At 38.5% G+C, this 14062-nt stretch overlaps 1 protein-coding gene across 7 annotated transcripts in view; it reads left to right on the top strand.

Moving 5' to 3' along the window:
• Nucleotides 1-10520, top strand: part of GPD2 (glycerol-3-phosphate dehydrogenase 2) — a 137994-nt gene extending 127474 nt beyond the window's left edge. For all 7 annotated transcript variants that reach the window (XM_077883474.1, XM_077883475.1, XM_077883472.1 and 4 more), the window contains 5 exons: nucleotides 706-864; nucleotides 6671-6783; nucleotides 6868-6946; nucleotides 7134-7232; nucleotides 10181-10520. In XM_077883474.1, the coding sequence (XP_077739600.1) occupies nucleotides 706-864; nucleotides 6671-6783; nucleotides 6868-6946; nucleotides 7134-7232; nucleotides 10181-10306 (576 nt within the window). In that variant the 3' untranslated portion in view covers nucleotides 10307-10520. The remainder of the gene's footprint in view (nucleotides 1-705; nucleotides 865-6670; nucleotides 6784-6867; nucleotides 6947-7133; nucleotides 7233-10180) is intronic.
• Nucleotides 10521-14062: the final 3542 nt, after the last annotated feature.

Below are 14062 nucleotides of genomic sequence, written 5' to 3'. Positions count from 1 at the left end.
TAATGATATTAATAGAAAATATGTATTTCTTCCTCCTCCACAGAGGTGTCCCAAGTCTTGTGACTTCACAGTTGTTTGCCTCTTTTGTGAATTTGTAACTTTTCTATTTGCTAGCACTCACGTGCTGGCTGATGACATATCTTGATTTGGCACTTAACTTCCCAAAGATTGAAGCTTGGTTTCTCAGTGTGAAGCCAGAGATCATGCTTTATATTTATTTATGATTCATTGTACTTTAAAGCACGAGTGTCCAATAAGCATTTGCTTGTTGATTGACTGCAAGCCTTCTGTCATCTGGGCACTCTGAGACAGAAAACTCTGGACAGCTTAAAGAGATGAGATCATACTTTTTCATACTTGTTCTTTGCCTACTTGGCTATGTAAATTAACATCCATATTATATATAAGCAAAGAGGTAAGTGATTACTGTGGATGGTAAATGAGATGCGGTTTGCATGTTTGTGCCAGGGTCAACGGAGGAAGAAGACATCAGCTCTTTTCCATCTTGTCCCAATTTATAAACCTCCTTTGGCAGGCAGACAGGGAACTTGTATGATGTCATTATTTGTCTCATGCCTACTAGAGAACCAGAGTGTATAAAGAACAATGTCGCTTTTCCTAAAGTGTGAATTTTTTAAGTGAAATTTTATTTCTTCTTTATAAGAAAAGGCCTACACTAATGATTTTGTTTTAATTTAAACTCAGGTGAAATATGGGATTAAGGAGTATGCCTGCACAGCAGTGGATATGATTTCACGGCGTACTCGCCTGGCCTTCCTAAACGTCCAGGCAGCAGAGGAAGCCCTACCCAGGATTGTTGAACTGATGGCCAAAGAGCTGAATTGGGATGATTATAAAAAAGAGGTATTGTGGGGCACCTGGGTGGCTCAGTTGGTTAAGCATCTGCCTTTGGCTCAGGTCATGACCTCAGGGTCCTGGGATGCAACCCTGCATCAGGCTCCCTCATGACCAGGGGACCCTACTTCTCCCTCTCTCTCTTGTACTCTCTCTCTTTCAAATAAAATCTTTAAAAAAAAAAAAAAAAAGAGGTATCGTAAAGAAGTCTTTAAAACCACAGTTTCTATTATAAACAGGCCATGTCTTGGTCTGGTAGTAAAGGCTAGCATAGTTTTTCAGTGGGAACTTTAGATTTCTTGCCAGTTTCTGTGTTGGGGGGTGTGTTTAATCTTACTAGGTCTTAGGAAACGGAAAAGATATTCTGGCTTCAAAATTTTTTGGTTGTTTCTGGAAAATCCCTTATAGAAAAATACTCTTAAATTTGTGGTCATAATTCCTGAAAAAGTAGGATAATAATGATTGTGGGTAGAACCTTTTCTGGTTTTCACTTTTAGGACGTATTCAGTAGTGAAATTCACACTTCCGCAAATTTGCCTTTGGTAGGAAATAGTGGTTTTATTGCCTGACCTCTAAATGCTTATTGATTTGTGTCATTTGGAATTTTATATTTATATCCAAATTGAAAAAAGAAAGCCAATGATGCTCAGATGCCTACATGTACAGCCCTGGGCTTGTAAGAAATAGAAGGTTATTGTGATTTTTAATTAAACCAAACCATAATATGCAGAGACATTTTCCTGTGTTTATACAAAAAAATACTTTCTGTGCTCATTGGTTCAGTTCCTACTCCCCTTCCCTCACCCCTCCTTGTCTTTCCTGAACCCATTCCATTTAAGCTCATTTTTACCACTTCGCTGTAGTATCTCCAATCACGCTCACCATTGACTTCCCCGTTGCTCAATATACTTGTCAGTTCTTGGTCCTCCTTGGAGTTAGGAGTTAGTGGCATTGACACAGTTGATTCCTCCCTCCTTCTCGAACTACTTTCTGGAACACTATTTGCCTTAATCTACTCAGGCTGCTATTAGAGAATACCACAGATTAGGTGACTTAAACAACAGGCATTTATTTCTCTCAATTCCAGAGGCTAGAAGCTTGAGATTAGAGTGCCAGAATGGTTGGTTTCTGGCAAGAGTGCTCTTCCTGGCTTTCAGAGAGCTGTCTTCCTGCTGTGTCCTCACATGGAATAGAGAGAGGGGGAAAGGGGACCCCATTCTCAAAACATGCCTAAACCTAATTACCTCCCCAAAGCCTCATCTCCAAATACCATCACATTGGTGGTTAGGGACTTCAACATATGGATTTTGGGTGGAAAAGTTCAGTCCACAACACCATCTCTTTTGGGTCTCCCCCCACCTCCCCCAAACAACCACCACCACCACCACCACCACCACCACCACCACCACCACTACTAACCAATCCATATAAAAAATAGCAATTCCACCTTTTGGTTCTTTAGACCTAAATCTTAGTATCATACTTGATCTGATCCATCAGCAAACTGTATCATATTTCTCTCCAAATAATAGCTTGAGTTCAGCCCCCTTCTTAACACGTACAGCTGCTATCACCCTGTTTCCAGCTACCAGCATTTCTTTCATGGTTTATTATAAAAGCTTCCCTCCCACGAAACAGGGTTCTTACTTTAACAACTTAAATGATTCTATTAAAACCTCAGCCAGATCATTGTATATGTCAGTCCACATGAAGTTCAGAGGGGAGGTCTGAACTAAAGATATACATTTGAGTTGGTATTTAAGCCATCACGCTGGATGAGCTCATCTAGGGAGTTTGTGTAGTTAGATAACAGCAAGTTGTTCAGACACAGCCCTGGATCTCTCCAGAGTCTAAAAGTTGGGTAGGTAAGGAAGCCTCCCTGAAAAAAGGAAAGTAATAGCTAGTGAGGTTCGAGAAAGTGTAAAAACACTAAAGAGAGAGTTGTGGCCTAGAAGGAAAGGAAGAAAATATTTCAAGAAAAGAAAAGCAATCTACTGCATCAAATGATAATAGACCAGTAGGATGAGGACTGAGAATTAACAGTTTCTTTGCTGAAGCACGCTCTCTTTTACTCCATGTAAAGCCAAACTCATTACAGTGATTTACAAGGTCTTCCTGATATGGCCACCACCTCTCTGATCTCTCTGGACTTCCCATTCATTCACTCCCCATGAGTTGAGTTGCTTTTCCTTATTTAAGCCCTGCGGATTTCTCTGCCTGGAACGTTCTTTCCTAGATATGCTTGTGGCCAACCCTTCTCTTCCTACTGGTCTCTACTATAAAGAGGCCTTCCTTGAGGCACCTGGATGGCTCAGTTGGCTGAGCATTTGCCTTCAGCTCAGGTCATGATGCTGGGGTCCTGGGACAGAGTCCCACATTGGGTTTCCCTGCTTCTCCTGCTCCTTCTGCTGCTTCCCCTGCTTGTAGCTTTCTCTCTTTCTCTGTGTCAAATAAATAAATAAAATCGTAAAAAAAAAAAAAAAAAAAGGGCCTTCCTTACCTGGTTTGAATGAAAGAGCACCACCTACCCATCTTGATGTCATTTTCTATCCTTCTCCCTACTTCATTTTTCTTTTTGGTATCTATTCCCATATACCATGTTTTTGGTGGTTTGTTTGTTTGTTATCTGCCTCTCATCCAGGAAATAAGCTTTCCAAAGGAGAGGACATGATCTGCTTTGTTTCTATAACCTCACTGTCAGCCATGGTAGGCCCTGAATAAATAACTGTTGATGAGTGTAACTGAACATCTGTGTCATATGTGGAAGGTGTAAGGAAGAATTGGACCTAGATGCTGTCCTTAAAGCATTCTCATTCTGGTGTAGGTTCCCAAAGGTGGTTAGGTATCAGAGTCACCTGGAAATGTAGGGAAAGGAACAGATTTTTGAGGCTTGACTTTAGACTATCAGAGTCAGGGTCTTCAGGGGTAAAACCATAGCCCTACATTTAAAAAATTTTCCTATAGTAATTTTAATGCAATGTTTATAGTGTACTGATAGCAGAAGTCACTGGCTAAAGAGCTCCTTAACCTGACCACAGGTCTGTCAGGGATAACCTTCACTCCCAATTTATAGTTGAGAACACAAGCTCAGGGATTAAGTCCAGTCAGAGTTCATACATCCAGTAAATTGTGGAACTGGGACTAAAACCAGGAACTCTGATCTCAGGGCATATGCTTTCCCCACCTTGCACTGTGCCTCTGCATTGGGAGGACTGGTCGTGGCTCTTCGAGTGTTGAGTTTTGATTTGATTGACTAAAGCTCCATACAAAGGTGACATAAGAATGAAACTTGCTCCTTTGCTGATGCCAATCATTTTTTTTTTTTTTACCATATAGAAAGATTGAAGATAATGTGTTCCTGTAAAAATTATGTTTGGAAAGATTTGAATATGCAGGAAGATAGTTTGTGCCAGGAATTCAGGCTGTAGGAGGTAGGAAGGAGGGAGAAAATTTCTGTAAACTGGCTGTGTTTGGCCCTCCTGAGGAAACTAGATTTAACTTCATTCAGTTCAAGTTTTATGAGTAGAGATGTGTGCTCAGAAATATTCCCCCTTCCCCCTCAACAAAGTAAGAGAAATAAAAGACCTAAAGTTATTACCTAGTATCTGAGCCATAGTATTAATGAGACCTGTGGAGAGTCTAGAGAGAACAAAGGAGAAGGAAAAAAAAAAAAGAATTAAAGGTTAGAAAGCTGGACTTCTGAGAAAAGGTTAAAAGCATTGGGATTATTTAACCTGCAAAAGTGAAAGCAGAACAAGGTGATAAATAACTCTCTGTAGATGAATTGTGGTTGTTTTTACCAGTCAATACTTAATGAGTGACTTGTATACTGAGCATTATACCAAACATTTCAGGGGAATAATAAATAGCTCATAGTTTCAAGGATCTTGAAATCTAATTGAGTGGTTACAACCAATATATACCTCTGAAATGTGTGTCTTATTTTCAAAATTTAGAGGAAGACTTAGAGTCTAACAGCCACCCAAGATCAAATCCAACCACATTGGAAGGACTGATTAGGGAAGACGACATTGGCTAGGGGGACTGGGGATTGATAGAGGAGTTGATGGAGACATTTAGAAGATGGGACATTGCCAAATTGTGCTCTGCAGGGTGTAAATCAAAAGATCACTACACAGACAGAAGAGTTCGGGAAATTCTGAGTTAAGCGAAAGAAACCATTTTCTTTAGCACAGATGATTTGGCGCCTTTTGAATGTCCATGTCAGCTTCCAGAAGGGAACTTATTCAGAGACAGACCAAGTCTCTCTCTTTGGAAGGGCTGGTGGGAGGGAGACCTCTCAGGATGCGTGTTGGGAAATGCTGCCGTAGCATTTGGTGAGGCAGGTTTTGTACCTTCAGATAAAGCATACGTTTCCTTGAGAGACTTGGAAGAGAAGACCCCTTAAGTCGATTGAGAGAAGCCCACAAAGAGAAATTCCTTCCAAACTGATTCTTTTCACTTATTCTTACAAGCAAGCGGAGAAAGGGGACTGTGACTCAAAACAAAGCCAGCCAATAGACACCACATTGAAAACAGAGGGGAGACAAGTGCTCCACAGTGAAAGGGTATCCAGGACTAACATGGATGTACGAATAAAATTATGTCAGGAGTTTGCTAAAGATTGGGAAAAATTGCGAAGAGCACCAAAAAGAAATTTTAAAAATCGCAAAGAATGCATGTCAAGCCTAACCTAGATCATTGCTTAAAGTGACTGGCACCATATTCTTGAATGCTGGAGAAAAGGGAGAACAATTCACCCCAGAGTTTAATACCAAATTTCTTTCTTTGTTGGCAAGGAGGATGATTTTCAGTGTGAAAAGAGCAAAATAAATATTGGTAAGAGGAAATAGATATTCAAATAGGAGGCTGCTCTAAATGAGTTTATATGCCAGCCCAGAAAAATTATATCTCTGGGTACTCAGAGAATTTGCAGATGGGATTATTTAACTACTGTTGAGCTTTAAAATATTGTGGCAAATAAGAACAGAACCAGAAGACAGAAGGTGGGCAAATGTAGTACAAAATTCCAAAAAGGGAAAGGAAAGAAAAAGACAGTTTGTAAGCTGTAAGCCAGCAGGAGAGTAACATGAAAAACTAAGAAAGACGGTGCTCTCAACAATAGCTACTCTCTGCTGAGGCTGGGGACAGTGGGAAAGTGTCCGAGTAACCTTTCCGAGAGCTCGTTTCTTCTCGTGGCTCTGCACCTTCCACCCAACTCTCAGCATCCCTGTGACAAATCTTCAGAGTGGCTAATCCCATGATGTCGTGCCAGTGACTGTGCGCGCTGCAGTATAGTAATTGTTCACTGCCTTTCATTGCTTTGTCACCGAACCACAAGGATTTGATTGTGGAGATTTGGTTAGAAGATACTGGGTGAGAATATTCTGTAGGAAAAAGAAACGAAACATTAAAACATGCAACAACGTGAATGAATCTCAGAATTATTATGCTACACAAAAGCAAACACAAAAAATACTACATACTCTGTGGACCCTTTTATGTGAAACATGAGAAAAGGCAGAAATACTCAGGAGACAGAAAGTGGATCAGTGATGGCCTGAGGCTAGCAGATCGACTGCAAAAGGGTCCGAGAAAGCTGCTTAGGCTGATGGAGATGTTCTCTATCCTGGTCGTGGTGGAGTATACCTCAAACTGCATTATCTAAAATAGGTACATTTTATTGAATATAAAGTATACTTTAGTGAAACTGGAAGAAATAAAAAAAAAAAGTGTTGGTCAGAAAAGTGAGAAAGAAAAAAAATCAGTAATTCTTTCCATAAATCTTTGAACTTTGTGTGTGCCTGTGTTTTAGGAGGAACTTGAAACAGCCAGGAAGTTTCTGTATTATGAAATGGGCTATAAATCTCGATCAGAACAGTTAACAGATCGCTCTGAAATTAGCCTCCTGCCTTCAGACATCGACAGGTACTTCTCATAAGTTTCCATGTTTCTCTGTTTTGACTTGACCTACTTAGGTATATTTTTCCAATGTTCAATGTTGTGTTTCAGGTACAAGAAGAGATTTCATAAGTTTGATGCAGACCAAAAGGGCTTTATTACTATCGTTGATGTTCAGCGTGTATTAGAGGTAATATTTTTTTGGTTCAGTATCTTTGCCAGCAGAAAAATGTAAAAGCTCGATTAGATCATTTTTTTCATTGGTGCTTTCTATAAGCAATCTTCTCTTGTAATTTTTGAAACGTTGGTACCATTAATAAAAGGGTATGCATCATGTTTAATTAAGCCTCATGATTTTGTGCTTTCCTTTTATTTAGAGTATCGGCGTCCAAATGGATGAGAATACACTACACGAAATTCTGAATGAAGTAGATCTGAACAAAAATGGACAGGTCGAACTCAATGAGTTTTTGCAGGTGAGCTGTGTGAGAGGAAATAAGTATATTTGCTTTTTATCTTTTGGCTCTGAATGGCTGTTCGAGAATGGATTCTTAGGTCCACAGGGTCGTCATTTCATTCTGGAAAAAAAAAAAAAAAAGAAAGCTTGAAGCCGACAAAGGTTGCCTATGTCCACTCCCAAGAATCAGGCTCTACATGGTGCATGTTCTTCTTTTCTTTCTTTCCTTCTTTTTTTTTTCCTAAGAGACTGTCTTGTGTTGGGCAATTTAGATTAAATCCAAGTTAATTATACCTTAAAGGGCTGAATAAGAAGTATGCATTTTAGAGAAATATGCCATGGAATACCACTGGCAGACCATTCTTTACCTGCTTCCAAAGAGGCAAATACCATATTTATAAAGTGGAAAGTAATTTTTTATGGAGTTAAAAAAAAAACCTAATAGTATTGATTTGAAGATATTCACTAGAAACCCTGAAATGTAGTCATTATATTCTTACATTATAAACAAACTGAACAGCAAAAGAAAGAAAACCTGTATTTTGGGGTCAAGATCTCATAATTCAAGCATTTCTATTTCCAGGGTTCCACTTTCCCAAGCCTCAATTGTTTAATCGTAACTGTGCAGGAAATAAATTTTGTTATTCCAACTTCAAACTGGATGCTACACATCATTCCTTAAAAGTTCCTTAAAAGAAAGAAATTTAATAAACCCATACGTTATTTGTGGCTGTCTATAGGACTCTGATCATGTGAAGAATGCATTGGTTTTCAAGCAGCCAGGTTTTTTCTGCAGTGCTTCTTGGGCAGGTATTTCAAATGAATGCCAGGTCTTGCTTGCACCCTGGCAATGATGAATGCTGAACATGAAATAAATTAATGCTGGGGATTTTGGTCAATGTCAGCCCTTTCTTCACTGTGTCAAGTTAAACAAACAATATCAAGGCAAAGGAAATGGTAATTGTCTCTCTGGAGATGAGCTGCAGATAAGAGCATTGTTGAATCTAAATGCAGAAAATTTTCACAGGTTGTGTCCAGCATTACAAAAAAGAATGTTTAGTTCTTTAGCTTACTGTTCAACTAAGTGCACATTTGAAATGGAGTTTAAAATATATGCTGGGGAACTGGAAACCATTTAATACATGTTTCTAATTTTTTTGACTAGTTCTTTCTCAAGAATATTTTATTGTTTGTCTCAGAATTTTAGAAAACTTCAAAGAAATAGCTTATGCTTCATTTCATGTGTGTTGTAAATAAACAACAGCATTTAGGGTAGAAAGATCTGGAGTTTTAGAAACAATAAGAATCTAATTTTATGGATATGCTATGTGGTTTGGTTTTTAAGTAATTTTCTTGAGTGCAATAGAATTAAACACATAGAAAATAATTTAAACCATCTGCAGGCTTTCCTTGTAGAGTTTTTAAATAATTATTTCTTGTCCACTTCTAAATGAAAGAGGCTATTCATGCTTCTACTAAGTACAAATATACAGTGTAATTTTCAACTTAAAAAAATGCTGACCGTATTTCTCACGAAATATATTCACACCCAGATGTTTTTTTTCCTCTCCTAATATGGTTTCAAGATACTTGTAATGTTTAAAGAAAACTGAATTTTTAAAGGCTAGTCCATCACATAATGTTTATGGATCAAGAAAAAACTCTAGGTCTATCAGTTTTGTTAGCTCCGATAAACTTAGAAGGTCTTCATGGAACCATAGACAAAACAATAAATTGTTCTGTCTTTAGATGTCAGCATTCTTTATGTTACGCCATTTGTCAGAGGTAAAGTATGTTTTTCAGGTTTTTTTTTTTAATAAAATCTTTTTCTTTTCTGAACTTAAAGACCCCATGTTTATCCCATTTAAACACCTTTTCGAATATTGATAGGTTTTTTTTTTTCAATAATCATCATGGAAGGTTCACTACAGATATTGCATGATTACATGACTTTATTTTTAGGTTTGGGCTCTAATGACGCTCTGCATGTAGAAGTCCATCTCTAATAAGCGGTGGCTTGTGAAACAGCTTTTAATAAGGTCATGAAATTCTGATCCGGCCCCTTGGCAGATGTCTCTGACTCTTATTCAGAGCCATTTTTAAGAAATGTATCTCTGCAGGCTAAAAGAGTATAACCTAAAAATGTTTTGAGAATTATGTATACATGTTTTTCCTGACAAACGACTAAGTCAGTTTTTTTCAAATAAATAAATAAAAAAGATTGGGGAAGTGAGATAAAGAAAAGCAAATAGTTAAAACCACATCAACTTGAGAAGGAAAAAAAAAGAAATCCCCGTGCTCATAATTGCAAAGTGCCTTCCAGATTAAAGGCCTTTGCCCGCTGACTGCATGTAATTTCAAGACTAATTCTGATTTTATCCATTGGATAAAAATGAATTAACTAAAATCTGGGCTGTGGAGTGCTTTTAATTCTTAAGGTAGATCTCTGGGTCCATTTCAAGGACTTAAATGTAAATTACTTTAAAAAGTCTTTAAGGAATTTGGATTTAAGGGACTTGAAGTTGTCAAGTACAGTAACACTAAAAAAAGAGTAGTTAAATATAGGTCATGGTTTGTCTTTGTTCAATCTCTGAGATTCCTTTTTAAGATTTTAAAATGAAATTAAAGATCCAATATTTGAGTTGCTCAAAAAAAAAAAAAAAAAGATGTGCCCTAAGCACATGAAAGGGGCAAAAAGTGGTACATTCGATTTGCATTTTTAAAGCAGGCTGATTTGCTAGAGATAGGTAGATGTAATTTTTGCAGCTGTGAAATACCTGCCCCTTCCCTCCTTTTTTGAAATGTTTAAAAATTGTACTCTTCTCGTTGGAGCTGTAATGCCTGCGATGGGTTTTGATGGAGCACTTAATCGCATCTGCCTGCTGCAGAGGTAACCATTAAAATGCTGTGAGGAAAGGCGAGGACGCATGCCTGCCTTCTGACTCTGTTGCCTCTTTTCTCTTGAAGCTGATGAGTGCTATTCAGAAAGGAAGGGTGTCTGGAAGCCGGCTTGCGATACTAATGAAAACTGCAGAAGAGAACCTCGACAGAAGAGTCCCCATTCCAGTGGACCGAAGTTGTGGAGGATTGTGAGTCTGGGCAGTAAATCCACAGCCAACAGACGTAGGAACAACAAATCATCATGTAACAACCCAGATGACTTACACCACTCCAAAATAGTGGCTATGGATAGATAGCTGCCTTTGTTAACACTGGGAAACATTCCAAAGCTTTAGGACGTTGATGTATATACCCTTTATTTGTATTTGCCATTCAATCTAGCTTCTAAAGAGTGTATTTTATCTTTTTTCTCACTTTCAATGCACACTGATTTAATGCTTTGCATCCATTTTGTAACCCGTTAGCCTGGACATACTCCCTTTTTGTTTGTCTCTTCCTTTATTTTGAATCACTCCTGGAGACAACATTTTGGCTGAAATTGAAAAGAAACTGGAAAAAATTTTGGACGTGCACAAAACTCTGGACATTAAGATCATAGACTGGATTGGTTCCTAACAGAAATAGAGCAGGGAGTGACCTCTTGAAGGCCTGGAGCCCACCCAGCTCCTTCTTCCTGAGATGGTCTGTCTTCCTCATCCAAACAGTATCGTGTGGATTTATATCCAGAGTATGACTGGCAAAACTGGAGAGGGAAGACAAAGTTTAGATCGAGTTACAGGAGCGAGTCTCAAAGAGAAACTCTGAAAGCTTCCAGAATCACAGGCGTAAGATAAGGATAGCATTGACATTTGCTGGGAGTTACAGTGATAGTTTCATCTCAGCAATTTGGTTTTTTTCCCCAGTCACTGCTGGTTTTTCTTTGACTATTACAGTTGCCAGGAAGATCCTTGCTTTTCTTATTTTAAAACCAGCATTTAAGTGGCAAGCTGGATATAATGGGATGAGACTAAATTTCTCAAATCTTTACAGTAGTAATAAAGTTAAGGATTAAAAATCTGTGTTTGTATATCCACATGCGATAGCAGAATTTTCAATCCCCAAATCCTAAACTGTGGAGCATGTGCTGTTGTCAAACATGGCCTATTTTGCTTAGTTTATTGCATCATTTTGGGAGAGTAATCTGAAACTGAGGGTAAAAGAGGATAGAAATAAACTTCAGTTAACTTTAATTATAATTATTTGTAAATTTTTTTTTTTTTTTTTTTTTTATTTATTCATGATAGTTACAGAGAGAGAGAGAGGCAGAGACACAGGCAGAGGGAGAAGCAGGCTCCATGCACCGGGAGCCCGATGTGGGATTCGATCCCGGGTCTCCAGGATCGCGCCCTGGGCCAAAGGCAGGCGCCAAACCGCTGCGCCACCCAGGGATCCCAATTATAATTATTTGTAAAAAGACACCACACTGCAGTATTCAAGGTCATTTGGGTTGCTTAAAGCCTTTCTCTTTGGTACCCCGTGGAAAAGTTCTCGACCACAAAGAAAAAGAAAAGAAACAGGACCACACAGAGCCCACACCCACACAATACCCTTCCCCCAGTACACACGGTAGAGACACAAAACACAAAACAAAAATAAATCTACGTTGAATTTAACAAATAGTGCATTGAATTTAAAGGGCCAGCTTGGTGTGCTTTGGCAGTACTTCACTAGCATCTTAACCAATCGTCTGAATATTTATCGACTGCACTTCCCCTTGTGAAGTTAGCTACCTGCTTTTTTATTTTCTAAGGTCAGATCGTGTATGTAATAGGAAATATAACTCTTTATTTAGTGGCGGGTTTTAATTACAGACTTGAGATCTTAGCTTTTGTGAACTGGTACATAAAACACTTTTGTGCTGTTATTTCTATTTATGTGAACATTGTAAGATATCTTTATGCCTCATTCAAGTGGGGTATGAGCCTGGTTGTCATAATATAAACACTGGAGATTCACTCACCTAAGCCCCCGCCCCACTTCAAAACATTCATTTGCTCTTAAATGAAGTTTAGACTTGCCACACCCTAAAGGAAAACCTAAAATGGAGCAAAGGATGCTCCCAGGTATCACTGTGAACATTTTCCTTTCAACGCGTGAGCATTTTACACTGCCTTTTCAAAAAAGAAATAATAGAAGCATGTGGCTTTGTAGTTTAGTGTTTTCCTATCAAGACAATAAGTTTTACTGCTTAGAACTTGGTGACACTTGATAGAACAGCTGTCCTTTAACCCACCGCAGATGATGTGCCATGACACAGTAGTACATTTGTGCTCTCTCTCTTTCTCTCCTTCTAGTTAGAGCAACATAGCGAGGACTTGTGCCCTCCCTGAACCTATTACAGTAGGGACCGGCTTTACAGCCTGACTGGCCGGGGCAGAGCTGTATTTGTAAAACAGGCCTGGTTTGTGCATGCTTTGCTATGAATGAAGTTCCCTTAAGGACAAAGAAAAGCGCACTTCGCTTCCCTTGAGTGTATCTGCTTTTGCTGAAAATCTGCTAATTCTAAAACATACGCTCCTTCACCAATCCCAGAGACTCGCCTTGGAAGTGAGCTGGTTCCAAGTCTTTACTGTGAATAAAGCACCCCCACATTTGTGTGTCAGTTCTTAATTAAACCTGTACAGCTTCTTTACCTGATTTCAGAAACGAGGAAAAAAAACGGAGGGATAAGCCCCTTCAAAACCTGTTCCAAGCACAAAAGAATTTTTCTTTTCTTTTTTGTACAAATGTGATACCAGATGATTCTGTTGGAGTCGGGATGGGGTGTGCAGAGTCTGTCTTTATCATCGAGGGATTTCTCTCGAGAGCCTTTAAGGGGATTCAGGTGAAGGAAGCCCCACCTGCGGTGAAGAGCTGGACGCTCCTTTAAATAGCCCCGCACCGTAGTCCTAATGCTAGTGATGATGCTGGACTATTTGTTAAGCCAAGGTTGTCTGCCTCATACCAGTCATGCTGTTTGAATATTCTTGCTTTCTATCAACTCAGACTAAGTGTAACTTTGGGATTTCTACTATTGTATGCATGCTTCCTATTCTGTTTTTGTTTCTAGCTTTGTCTCTTCCAAAATATGTAGCTTAGTCTTTTGTACGACAACAAAAATTTCATTGTGACTTTTACTAAACATACTGTAAGGATGGTGATTGATCTTATTTCCTTTTTTATGTATTCGTAAAGATTTTTGGCATATGAATGTAATAATATTGAAGTCAGTGATGCTCTAACTTGCACTGTTTTGCATTATGTCAACCCTTTTCGGGGAATAAAAAAGCCCTACTGTGTTTTTAAAGACTATCAAGTACAGCCCAGTGCTGGAGCGGATGTGCGCACTGCATGTTTTCATATGTGGCACTTTCATGTATCGTGTCGGGTTATTGTTCTAGATGGGACTGTTAAATACTATGTTTGAGGCTGGGTTGTCATTTTTATAACTGTCTTGGTGTTTTATCGCCATTATTTATTACTTTTGATATACAGAATGAGCTGCATGCATTTATAGAGCAATAAGAGGATGTATTTAATGTGCCTTGTTTTTAACTGAATAAGAACTGAAAGCATGAATCAATAAAACTGATTAAAATGGTCCATTTGCTGGCATTTTGATGTTACTTAAGTCAGAGAAATAAGTTTGATTACTGCTGAAGTTCAAAAAAAGTTTGAAAATATTTCCACAAACTATTTTCTTAATGGCACTTTCACATGAATTCTTCTAGTGTGGAATTTTGTGATTTCATCTCAAAAGGGAATCTCTGCATAGACAGTTGTAATTTTATGAGACTGCCAGAATTATTTGTATTAATTTGTTGCTGGAGCCTTTAGGGCACGACTTTTGTATTTGTGCAATCCTATTCTAAAATTATATTCATCCCGTTACAACTCTGTTGAATTCTTTTTTCCTTTCCTTTCCTTTTT

The sequence above is a fragment of the Canis aureus genome, chromosome 34 (genome assembly GCF_053574225.1).
Source record: "Canis aureus isolate CA01 chromosome 34, VMU_Caureus_v.1.0, whole genome shotgun sequence".
NCBI classification, from domain to species: domain Eukaryota; kingdom Metazoa; phylum Chordata; class Mammalia; order Carnivora; family Canidae; genus Canis; species Canis aureus.
This window is presented reverse-complemented; position numbering and strand designations above follow the sequence as displayed.